The sequence below is a fragment of the Heloderma suspectum genome, chromosome 4 (genome assembly GCF_057233095.1).
Source record: "Heloderma suspectum isolate Gila_16-S chromosome 4, 16-S_ref, whole genome shotgun sequence".
Taxonomy (NCBI): Eukaryota; Metazoa; Chordata; class Lepidosauria; order Squamata; family Helodermatidae; genus Heloderma; species Heloderma suspectum.
The window spans coordinates 84,330,465-84,343,849 of NC_139461.1; the positions used below are offsets into that span (position 1 = coordinate 84,330,465).

The 13,385-nt window shown below is 42.2% G+C and overlaps 1 protein-coding gene across 5 annotated transcripts in view; it reads left to right on the plus strand.

The window, feature by feature from the left end:
- Window positions 1-13,385, plus strand: part of PTPRM (protein tyrosine phosphatase receptor type M) — a 616,517-nt gene that overhangs the window by 351,436 nt on the left and 251,696 nt on the right. For all 5 annotated transcript variants that reach the window (XM_084849822.1, XM_084849823.1, XM_084849824.1 and 2 more), the window contains exons 9-11: window positions 2,020-2,129; window positions 10,247-10,448; window positions 12,534-12,636. In XM_084849822.1, coding sequence (XP_084705948.1) covers window positions 2,020-2,129; window positions 10,247-10,448; window positions 12,534-12,636 — 415 coding nt within the window. The remainder of the gene's footprint in view (window positions 1-2,019; window positions 2,130-10,246; window positions 10,449-12,533; window positions 12,637-13,385) is intronic.

The window sequence follows — 13,385 nt, forward strand, 5'->3', positions numbered from 1 at the left end:
ACAGCAAAGGCAGGATTCCCTGCTCTTTCTAACTCGGGTCCTTTGTGGTGTGCAAAATTTAACTGGACTGTTGAGCATTTCAAAGCACAACCTTTCTGCATGCAGGCTATCGGAGCGCGAGGCTTCTTGCATGCAGTTGAGTGCTGGGTTTGGTGTGAGAGGTGAATGTGATCTGAGTGAGCAATTTAAGTAGACAGGCCTTTGTTGCAACCTGAGGGATACTTTGTGGGGTGGGGAGGAGGTTCTGGGAATTCAGCCCAGCCTCAGTCCCAACTCTGACCTTCAGTATTAACAGTGGACTACCCTGCAGGGCTGCTGTAAGTTACTATCTCTTAGCACAGCTCCCCAATCTACAACAGGAGTATAATACCACTGGAGAACACTGCTGAGTTGTTGTAAACTATTCTCTCAGCCAGTATTCAGCATGAACTACACTGCAGGGATGTCCTAAGCCACTCTCTCTCAGCACAGACCCTTCCAACTTGCAATATGCAGGTATTGAACTATATTTACCTTGGGATTTGCAGTGGCAGGGCTATTTTTTAAATGAAAAGATCAAAACATTTCACGATAAGTCAGACAGGTTAGAAAGTGAGAACTCTTCTCTTTGCTACCTTTTGTTTGGGGATGGGCAACTGGTGCCCAATCACATCTACATTAATATATTGGGTTTTTGCATTTATATCCAAGGGCAGCTCTCACTTTTGCTCAGTGGGACATTTAAAATGGTTTTTTGATGTGAACCAAGCAGTGACCTACCAGACAATGACTCCTCTACATTTTATAGCACTATACATTTTATATCTGTGTGTCTTCTGCTTTGCTCAGACAGTTCCTCAGCCACACTCTGTCCTGAAAGCTCCCAGAAGCACTCGAGGCGGTGGAGGAGGAGAGGAGGTGGCACTAGGCAGGACCCATATCCCTTTTTCAGGGCTTGAGGCAGTGGAGGCTGGTGCCTCTGATGTCAGTAGGGTGGTGAATCTGCTTTGGGTTTTAGCCAGAACCAGTGAGAACTCTAAAAGAGCTATCCAAGATGAGAAGCACCTTGGATAGCTCCTCCACAGTTCTGACTGAAATCTGGAGCTGATTTACCTCCCCGCTGACATCGGATCTACCAGTTTCCACTGGCTTGAGGGATAATTTTTCACTACTCTTCTGTCAAGCATCCACTTCCAGCCCAGAAAGGGAGACTCACGTCCTCCAAATGAAAGAAATGCAGCCTCTCTCCAGCACCCTACTCTTCTCACTCCTACTTGTCTCCTAGGATTCTCTCCCAGCTGGCTGGTGCCATTTTGAAGTGCTGCCAGGCTGCCACAGCCACACCTCTCCTCCCAGCTAACTCCTCCTGTGTCTCCTGCTGGTATTCATCTTTCCATCACCTGCAGATGACATCCACAGTGAGAGTGACAAGAGTCTGTGTGTGGGGGTGTTCCCCAGATGAGTCCTGGCACCTCGTTCTCAAAGGCTAGCTAAGGGAATGCTACTAATAGGTCCGGAAGTGGTGGTCCAGCAGCAGGGGCCTTTCTGAGGGCATGGGCCCTTGGCAGCTGCCCCACAGCCCTGACTGCTGAGGCTGGCCCTGGTCAACCATGTTGTTAAAGCAACCGAATGAGCGGAAGTCTTCAAAATTCTTTTGCAATTGATAATAACCCCTTACTACTTTAAAGTAAGGGGTTATTATCAATCGCAAAAGAATTTTGAAGACTTCCGCTCATTCGGTTGCTTTAACAACATGGTTGACCAGGGCCAGCTGGAGGTGACGGGCTTGACCTTGGGGGAGCTGGGGGTGGCGACGGCCGACAGGAAGCTCTCGCGTGGGCTGGTCCATGAAGGCATGAAGAGTCGGAAGCGACTGACCGAATAAACAACAAAAACTACTTTAAAACCTCCTGAATGTACCTGATTAGTTCTCATCGGGTTTTACAATATGATCTCTTCTTGTCATAGGAATGGAATCTAAATGCAGCATTCCTAGTTTACAATGCACTTTCCTAAACATCTTTGTATTTTATCCATTAGTTCCAAGTGCTGTTCCACTTGAATCTATCCAGGGAAATACTTATGAGGAGAAGATTTACCTTCAGTGGAGGGAACCAGCGCAAACATATGGTGTGATCACACTATATGAGGTATGTAATATAGTGAATACGTTTCCTATATATTTTTCCTTTATATTTTCCTGTATTTTCCTATAATATTTTCCTATATATCTGATAACAGTTATTTGACCCATTGTTCATAGTACAACAATGTATTTAAAATACAGTCATGTTGCCTGGACATTCTGTTAGAGACATGAGAAGCGCAGCTGGAAGTGGCATAGTCGAATACACAGAGATCTCAACTTGCAAGTGCTGATTTTCTGGAGTTGTGGTACTAGTGCTGCTTATGCCTCAGCATCTTCTGGCTGATAAGTAGAAGAGGGCTGTATGCCCTCACTACTTGGAAATTCCTTCTGTCATTAGATTCACACCATCTTGTTCAGGCTAAGCTTGAGTCACTGGGGACAAAAGGTCCCCTGGGTATTGAATATTGGCAGCCTGAGCTTCCCATTCAATCCCTCTCCCTTTTCTCAGAACCATTGCAGCCAGACCAATGAGGTCGAACCCCCCCCCCCCCGGAGTATCACTTTAATTATTGCTATCAAGGTCTTATGTACTGAAGGTTTTATTTCCTATTCCTCTGGATTGGCACAGCAGTAGACAAGATTCTTCTCAATCACTCATCATCCTGTGATATGCCTAGAGCAGGGGTGGACAACATGTGTCCTACAGGCGCTGTGTGTCCACCCTCTCGCATCATCCAGTGTAGCCCCCATTTCACACACACACACACACATTCACACACCATTGAAATTTGCAGCAGTGGCAAAACAAAAAAAATCCCAGTGGGTCACTGAATTTCAGTGGTAGGAAGTGTTTAACACTGCCGAGTCTTAAAAAGGGCACATTTAGCTTGACAACAAACTGAATGTATCCTTTTAAACTTTCTGTAGCTATAGAAAGCTATAGTAGCATGTCTTTCCTGGGGTCTTGCTTTCATACTTTTAGTGGTGTGGAGATGTGCTGAATCTGAAGCAGGACTTGAATAACTGCACCAGATAGGAACTGCAGTTGAGTTCTTGTTAGGAGGCAGTTAGTAAAGATCATATTTCACTCCAATCCCTTTCATAATTGGAGGTCTAAATAAAGTTGTGGCCTTACTGAACTTCCATATTACATGTCTTTCCTTCTTTCCCATATTTGAGGTCAGTGTTTTTACTCAACATAATTTCTAATATAAGAACGTTTACCTTACACGGGGCGCCACTGTGTTAGCAGGATTAGCAACAACAACAAAAAAGTCCTGTGTTTACTAAGCCTGTAATATTATTCTGTCTAGTTATATAGGTGAATATTTTAGTGCTAACAAAAGCACCCACTAGACTGTGACTCAAGGGCAAAATGGTAGAGAGAATGTATACTGGGCAATGTTACATTTCAGTAAAGCTATTGTAATAACAGACAGGTGGCATTAAATAAAATAAGTTAGCTTTTTAAAATGTAAATTCAACAAAATTACATGTTGTTGGTTTTATAAAAACCAGTGTTCTTTGCTATATGGAACCTCTGCCCTAAATGTCTTTCAAAAAATACTGACAAAGGACTGCAGATATTATGCTGTCAGCCCATAATCATTGTTAAACCTCTTACCTGACCAAACTACATTTATGTTTTTCTTTCACTTGAGGAAAGTGTTGTTGAAATGTTATGAAAACCACACATGCCTCCAAGATATAAAAGAAAAGAAAAAATATCTAATTTTGTATTACAAAGCTGTCACTGCTGTTCTGCAGGCAAGTTTATTAGAAAAAGATGATTTATTATGAAAAGATTTGTCTTCCGGAAACTAGCTAGTTAGTTTAACTAAGTACACCCTTCTCAGTAATCAAAAGGTGACTATTCTTGTGATTTGTTTTATACTTCAACCATGTAAGTCCATAATCTTTCAAAAATGAGTGGGAAGTACCACAAAAAGTATACCTGTAGAAGTATTTTATAAGGACAGTTGCCTCTGAAGGGTTTTATACCTGAAACACCTTGGGGTCCATTTCAGTAAAATGTTTTGTGCCTCCCTCCTCTCCCATCCCCCGCTCCTTTTGGTGCTGACTTCCATTCTTTGGTCCTTATATGCAGCCTGCTACCTAGCATCCAGATCTCTTTCAGAGCTGCTGTCTGTACATTGGCCAAATTGGCATGAAGCCATCTTATATTGGCCGAAGCCCCAGATTTAGACCATGATTTGGCAAATTATCTTTTGCTACTCATCTAATCATGATCTCTCATAGCAGTTGTTTATTTTTGTCATACTGAAGTCTTGGATTATATTCTTGCTCTATGTAGGGCGCAATCCTATGGCTGCTAGATAGCAGCTAGACAGCCATAGGATTGTTCAGTTTTCGGGAATCGACCTCAGAGCCCACGCTCTGAAGTAGGTTCCCAGAAAACTGCCTCCCTGCCACCTCTGCTGCCCCCTCGTAGGTGGCGCAGATTGTCCCTGGGCTCCACGCTCAGAAGAGCAGCGCGGAGTGGGGCAAAAGTGGGGCGGGGAGTATGGAAGTGCTGGTACGACACTTCTTATGTGTTGTGCAGCCTCCCACCCTGCCCCGAAGTCCTGCGGCTAGAAAGCCAAAATCAGCTGTCTAGCCATGAATGCAGGGCGGCCGGAGCATGGAGGAGAAAATCCCCTCTGCCCTCCGCCTGCCCTGCATTGGCTAGGCGGTCACCTCCGTGTTCGGAGGCAGATGCCTATCCTGATAGGATTGCTCTTATTTTAAATTGTGTACCTCGCCTTTTTCCCAAAAAAAGAATTCAGGGTGGCTTATAGAACAACTTGCCATATATAATTTAAAAATATGTATAATAGCCAACACTCATGAAAGCAGCTGTCATGTGAAACCAATACTAGCAGCCCAAACAATAAAGACAATTCCTGAGAACACTAATCATAGAGGCACAGCATTAAACAAATTAGCCAAAAGGATCTAGGCCAAAAGCCTTCTTAAACAGCCATGCTTTTACCAACTGCCTGAAGCCATAAAGTGTCAGGGTCTGACAGATCTCATTTGGTAGGCTATTCCACAAGCTTCGTGCCACTACAGAAAAGGCCATATTTCTCCCAAGGGAATAAAAGGCCTTATAATTGTGAGGGGTCTGGAGTAGGGCCTCTGATAATGAATGGAGCACTCAGAGAAGAACATATGGGAAAAGGTGTTCCTTAAGCTACCCAGTTCCAAGCCATTTAGGGCTTTAAAGGTCCAAAATAGTACTTTTATTTTTTAATTTGCTACATTTATATCCCACCCATCTTCCAAGGAGCCCAAAGCGGCATACTTAATGTCAGTCTTTGCTGGCTGACTGCAGCTAGTATGCAATGGCGGCAATAAATCACTTGCTGATAAGCTGGGTAATAAACCTGCCAAGGCCGGGAAAGGAGGGAGGATGGAGTGAGGTGAGGTGAGGTGAGGATATACACAGAGCTGGGGAGTTTACTGGTTCAACAAAGATGAGTCAGCTAGGCAGAGAGAAGTCCTTTTAGCAATCCAGAGTCAGACACCAGGAGTTCAAGAGCGCAGGGCGAGATTGAGGCTCAGGATCTAAGGCAAGGCTGACGAGATCTGACCTAGAGATACGACGTTGTTCTCTCGCATTTTGCCGTTGCCTGCTGTCTGCTTTCTAACTTCAGCATTCCGGAGTAGCTGCTGGCAATTAATCCTCTGGCTTCTGGGATCCTCTATGTCTTAAAAAGACAGAGACTCACCTCCGTTGTTCTTTCACATGAAGCTGCCTTCACTCTGCTGGGGTCTGCGGGACTTCACCCTCTGAATCCAGTGGAGGGGCTGCAGTCGGGCATCACTCACCATCAGGTGGTGAGGGGTCTCAAGCTGCTTCTGTGCTAGTCCCTTCCCCTGGGTCTGCAAGCTGCCATTCCCGTTCGTCCTCAGAAGAATCCGAAGGAGGCATGACACCTGATTCTCCTCCTCTCCATTTTATCCTCACAACAGCCCTGTGAAAGTCAGTGACTGGCCCAAAGTTGCCAAGTGAGCTTCATGGCTAAGACTAGAAAGCCAGTCTCCTGAGTGCCAGTACAACATTCTAACCACTTCACCGCACTGGCTCTTGGAATTCAGCTCAGAAACAAACCAGCATGCAGTACAAATCAAATAGAATAAGAGTAATGTTTTCTGAATGCTCATTTCCAGTCAGCACTGCAGGATTTTCTATCAGTTGCAATTTCAGAACACATTTCAAGGGCCGCCCCACATAGATTGTGTTACAGTAGTCACGTCTAAAGGTAATTAAGGCATGAATGACCATGACAAGGGCTGACACCCAAATCCAATTGAGACGCTCCACCTACCGACAGTACTTCTGTTTTGTCTGGATTAAGCTTCAGCTTGTTTTGTTTCATCCAGTCCTTCACAGCTGATAAACTGGTTCAAGGTTTCTACTTCCTCCCTGGCATAAGATGTAAATGAGAGAGTCGGGTATCACCATTCACCAGCACATTGATGACTCCGTAGCCTAAATCTCCAGATTACTTCATCTAGCTGTTTCACATAGATGTTAAATAGCATGGGGATAAGATGGAAGCCCATAAGCCATCAGCCAAAAGGAAGAATAATCGTCCCCCAGCACTGCCTTCTGAGTCCTGTCTCCCAGGAAAGAGTGGAGCCAACTCAACACAGCAATCCCCTTCCCCTTGAGATGACCCAGAAGAATATCACGGTCAATCATATCAAATGCCTTTGAGAGGTCTAAGACAGTCAATGGGTCACACTCCCACTGTCCATCTCCTGATGCAAGTCATCCATTAGTCTGGCTAAGGCAATTTCCATCCTGAAACCAGGCCAAAAGCCAGACTGGAAGGGATCTAGATAATCTGTTTCATCTAGAAACCCTCACTCACAAAAAAGGGTATGTTAGACACTGAACATTAGTTCTTCAAATCAGACGGGTCCCAAAATGCCCCCTCCCCCCGATGGAGGTCATATCACAGCCTCTTTCATACTATGGGTACACAGCCCTTTCTATGAGAACCATTCTTCACTAGCCCATATTTGCAAACCTTGACCACACTGATTCCACCAGCCAGGAAGGGCTACACCTTCCCAAGGATTCTAGTCTTGTTTGCATTTGTCTCCTGATGCTTAGTTTATGTTTAGGTAGCATCTCATTGCCTTATCAGTATATACACATCTCTTAATTGATATGAAAGTTGTGAGTTGCATAGGTAGCACTGATTAACAATTGAAATTAAACCCCTCGCTATACACATGATACGTTATGAAAAGTTGACACTGCCCTCTGGTTGCAATAAGCAACATGACATCCTGTGTGAGGTAGATGAGGCATATCCATCCCAGTATGTGAGTGCTGGTACTAAGAGCATTTGAACTACTTACAGCATATCTAAATACCTGATTTAGGTGTGTTCTGATGTACAATATCCCACCGTGACAAGAATGTCTTCACGATGGTATACTCCTGATCTTTCCCATATAATAGCTTTGCATAGCATCACAGAGCAAGACATTTGCCTTCAAAAAACTTTCCTATCTGGTTTGGTAGGAGTTGTTTTGTGCATTTCTATGTGCGGTTTTGCTCCATTGTGTAATTTATCTATGACATTTAAATATGATTGAAATAAGATGATTCATGTGCATGGCAAACTAGCAAAGCACCTGGTCGTAAATGGCAATCATGAAGTTAAGGGATAGTATGGGATAGCCTACTTCTGCATTATATAATGGCTAGAGCCATTTGTAGTTTTTAGGGTACTACAAACCCTAGGGTAGATGGCTAGAAATTAAGGTGGTATAAACAGAATACAAACCCTGTTGAGGTGCTCAAGAGAACATGTGTACTCAGATGGGGCCATGTTTGCTGACCCTGACCCTTACATCCCCAGGTGCACCAGTCCTGCCCCTTCAGTTCAGAACTTGCCATGTTGAACCTGCAAGGTTGGAAAGGAGTTCACTTGAATGGGAATAGAACTCTCAGCATCATCATGAACGCTTTCCGATTGCACTGAGAGTTCTACGCCTGTCCAAGCAATTGTGAGTAGAACTCCTGTTCAGACTTTTCCGGTTCAACACAACAGAGTCTGAATTGAAGGAAGTGGGGTTAGTCCACCTGGAGATATCAGGGCAGGGCCCGCGTGCACATCAACATCCCAGTACACACTTTGAGCCTTCACCTGTTCTCTTGAACACCTGAATTGTTTTAGATATAGGTTGTTGTTCTGTGTGCTATTTGTTGTATGTCATTATGTGAATGGTTTTACACTTTATGCAATGTATTTTAATGGTTTTTAATTTTTGTGAACCGCCCAGAGAGCTTTGGCTATGGAACGGTATAGAGAGAGAATGAATTAATGAACAGGGCTATTAGCTTAATGGAAACAAGCCATTCAGGATTATATTGATGTCGACTGCAGAATATAATTGTGACCCACTGAATTTTATTACCCCAGTAATAACATTCACAGCTAAGCTTTGACTGCCATTCAACAGTAGCCTTGTTCAGACATAAAGATCTAACCACAGTTGGTCAGTCTGGGTTTGAATCATATGCTTGCTTGCTCCATTTTAACCCCTTGCCTTCCCATAGTGCACCCAGCTTCAGGGAAGATATAATGGTTTGTTAAATCATAGTTTCCCATGAAATCTGAACTTGGAAACTGTGATTTAAGAGTTCCCTGCAAACCAGGATATCAAATCATTGGGTTAGTTGTGTATTATTGTTTCTTGTCTTTTAAAAAGATTTTAGCCACACTGAGCACTATTTTATACTGGAAGGCTTATCCTAATAAATACATAAAAATCAGGATAAGATCCTGTTTTAATAACCTTCTTTGGGAGGTACCTTAAACCATGGTTTTTCAATTTGGACATCACAGGAAAAAAAACTAGAGAAGGTTGTCACAATTGTCACATGAGGGGAGGAGTGGGAGGAACGGGCAAGGAGGAAGCATACAAGCTTAAGCCTAATTTCTGGTCTAATAAACCATGACTTAACAGTCCTCGATTTTTATGGCTGAATCACGTCAGTGTGTGATTGATTTGACCTGATACCACAATAGCCTTGTCTAGCAAAAATGTCACAGCCTGTCTTTTGCCATTGGCTTAGCTGCTCTGATATCACAGCGGGTCAGAGTAGAGTAGGGCTGGTGGGGCAGCTGAGTGCTAAAGTGCACTTGAGAATCTAGAATTTTTGGGTAGATGTTATTAAAATAATCCACAGAAATATTGCCAGCATGTCATGACTTTCAAATTACACATTGTTGAGGGAAATTGGATGAGCAGTTTTAGGGTGTTTTGATGGCAAACCACTGTCTACTGGCAGTGAGACATGCAAACCGATAAAGCTTGCTGCTTGTGGTGTCTGGTTTGAATCTGATCTACCTATGAACTTTCCATCTGGCTTTGATGTTGCCATGTGTTCTGCTTTGTAAAACTGGAATATTAAAGACATAGCTCATAGAGTTGAGACAATGATACTCACTGCAAAGCGTTCTGGATACTAAATAGTATCATAGAAAAGAAGAAAGCAAGCCACATATGGTTCTATTAGAGTGTTATTCTAATAGAGAATATAGTGTACCATTCTTATACTACAGCTAACTATTTCAGTTTTGGAGAAACATCCCAGAATTCTCCCAGGTAGAGCTGTTTTCAATATTGTTTTTATTTATAATAATCATAATTAACATCATTACATGACCATTTTATCATAACACATGTCTTTAGACCCTTTATGGGGAATTTGCTTGAATTTCTCAGGAATACTGTACAAAATACAATCATACACAGAGCACTTAAAATGTAGCTATATCCTTTTCAAACTTAAATCTGGGTTTTGGTTTTGTTGATTTGTATTTTTGCACAAAACCAACAGTAATGCAGCTTAAAAAAATACAAATGAAAAACCAACAACTTAAAGGTATTAGCTTAAGTCTGAACCATAGCCTTTATAGTTGTAATCTAGGTGCCTCTAAACCCCTGTATCTGTAAAAGTAATAACTCATAACAGTTTTGTCTGAACCTCTGTCCCTTCACTTAATTCTGGATTTGAAGCATATAGGGGAGTGAGATAACTTATCATAAAATGTCTGACAGTGCACACATCAGAAGGGTTTACTGGATAAAAATGCAATCTTTGTCCAACTGCTAAGGATATTTTATAACTTTGCTGTTCTTTTGTAGATCACCTACAAGGCTGTCAGTTCCTTTGACCCAGAAATAGATTTATCCAACCAAAGTGGACGTGTTTTAAAGCTTGGGAATGAAACACACTGCTTATTTTTTGGACTGTATCCTGGGACTACTTATTCTTTCACTATAAGAGCCAGTACTGCCAAAGGGTTTGGTCCTCCTGTTCCAAGTCAGTTCACCACAAAGATATCAGGTATTATTTGAAATCAAACAACATTTCTGTTCTGTTTAGGTATAATTGTTCTATTTTCTAGCATGTCTGGAGTGTGAAGTCTATTTCCTTTCTGAACAGTGCATCTAAATGTTTTCTTCCATTTGCCCCTCTGTAACAAAAATACAATCTAATACATATCCTTCACTCCCTAGCCTTATATGAGGCTTCTTCCATCTCCTACGCATGTTCAGCATACTTTCACAAAGAGCTCATACCTATACAAACTGTACAAACATAGTCTCTGTCTTTGTGACGGGTCCCTGAAAAGGACAGGGTCTCCAATCACAAGCACAGAGTCTATTTGCATAGTGTTTGTATGTCAGTATGCAGCCGCTTTCAGAAGTTATCCTGAACATGTGTAGGAGGTGGGCTGACATAATTCTGCCCTATTCATCATAACTCTTCCTGGAATAGGCAGGGTCCGCAATCATGCGTACTGAATTTATGCATATGTAGTTTATATGTATGAAGCCTAGTTTGGAAGGTATGCTTAGAGATATGAAGGCCTGGGGCGGGGGGGGAACAGAAAAATGGAGTGGTGGAAAAATTAGGAAAACAATGATTTTCCCCCTCAAATTTTCCAAAACTCCCTGGGGGGAAAAGGGGAGTAAGGTATTTTGTTTTTTTCCAGTCCCCACTGCCACCCCATTTTTCTGAGATTTTATTTCAGGCATCCACATCTTTAAACATCTCTAATTATGCTGAGTGCATATAAGAGATGATGAGTGCAAGCATGATAGGCATGCTTGTGCTCTTTCTTCCTGTACCTCTCCATCATGATATGTCAACACAGCACAAGTGTTTGCTCACATTCTATAATACTTATAATTGATTGATGTATAACCTAATTTCTGAATTCTCTGACTAAAGAAGATAAACCAGATGATAGGTACCAAGTATGAATACATTTAATGTATATGTTTTTAAAAAATGAAATAATAGTGCAGATTGAGACTGGAACTGGGTGATGGGTTGAAATGGTCCCAGTGAAAATTCCACCCCCAGCTGCTGTTTTCTCCAATGGCAACTTCCCTCCCAGTGCAAATAACCACTTCATGGAGAAGCATTCTCATCAGTAGTGCAGCTTTTGATTTGTGTCCCTCCTAGTTGTCTATGCTGCTAGGGCTCATGGGAGTTGTAGGCCAAAACAAGCAGCCTACCCCTGCTTTAGGGCAAGTGAAATCCCCTCCAGAACAGGCTGAACACCACCTAACTGGATGGACAAACCATCTACGAGTATCTCCGTCTTGTCTGGATTGAATCTCAGATTATTGGCCCTCATCCTGTCCATTACCTTGCCCAAGCACCAGTTCAGAACATCACCTGCCCCGTCTGGATTAGATCAAAAGAGAGGTTGAGCTGGGTGTCATCCACATATTGGTGACACTGCTCAGCCCACATCTCCAGATAACTTCTCCCAACATGTTGTTGTTGAAAAGCATGGGGGATAAAATAGAGCCCTGAGACCATAGTACAGGTGCCATGGGGCAGAGCAGAGCACTAAATCTCCCAGCAATACCTTCTGGAATCAGCCATCCAAGTAGAAGTGGAACCAATGCAGTACAGTGCCCCCACATCCTAACAGACCACCTACAGAAGGATGCAGTAAGAATCATACAGTCCTGCAAAAGGATAATGATGATTGGTTCTCAAGTTTAGTTTCTATTGCATCTAAGAACAATTTATCTTCGAGCCAGTAGAAGGCAATAATCTGTGTGATAACTGATTATGAAGTGATAACTGCAGTTTACATAAAACGAATGTTATCTATGAACACTGAGTGTTCAATCAATAGAAAAATGTCCTAATACAGGTACAGGAAGTACCAATTCAATTTACTGTTTACCTTATTGCTTAACTTGTTATCGATAAGCTGCCTTATCAACGAAAGATTCAGCTATTGTTTTAGCACAGCTTTCTGTGTACACAAGACCCTGCTCTAAATTTCATTTCATGAAATTTGTCTATCTGTCCTTCAGAAGGATATTTTAAAGACAAGATTGTAAAAATTATATGAAAAATACAAATTAAATAAGTCTGCTTCCTCTGTTCCTGTATTCCTAGCACCTTCTATGCCGCCCTATGAACTGGAAACACCTTTAAATCAAACTGACAGTACTGTGACAGTTCTGTTGAAACCTGCACAGAGCAGAGGCGCTCCAGTCAGGTACGGTGGTGTTAGGGAAGCTTTACAAGATTAAAACAAAATCGATTAATTTCTTGACAGTGTTTTCTGGGGATTCTTTTCTAATTCAGCAATCAGTGTTTAAATCCATGTTTGCATTATCTCTAATTAAATTAAATAACAGACAAGAAAGAAAATCCTTTGATGTGGAGTGTTCAGGTATTGTGTAGAGGATTTCAAAGCTTAGTCTTTGAAAATAAAGAACAAAGCTGCAGTACTGTTATGTGGGTGGCTTCTTTACTTCTATAAGGTAATTGCTTACTGCAGTGTTATGAGTTCAAGGGCACATCATTATTTTTATCCTCTACTACTATGTTTTCAATAACCACTCTCTCTTTTTTCCACCTATGGGTTTAATCACCCTTATTTCAGGTAATCAGCTGAGACAAGTTAGTAGATTTGAAAACTAAAATGCAACACGATCCAGATAAAAAGGGAAAAGGAACACACTTCAACACACACAGAAAGCTTACATGTTTAGAATTTTCAGCAACTTGGTTTGAGACCTGATATAACATAGTAACTAAGAGGCTCCGGTAGAAATCTAGACGATCCCAATCTCACCTCTGTTATGAACTCACTGGGTTGAATCCAGTGTTAGTCCTACTTAAAGTAGGCCCAATGAAATGAATGGGCTTTAAGTAAAACTAATACTGGATACATACCACCCACTAGGTCAAGCTACATTCTCAGCCTCTGCCCCCCATCTGCAGTATAAGCAGAATACTGAC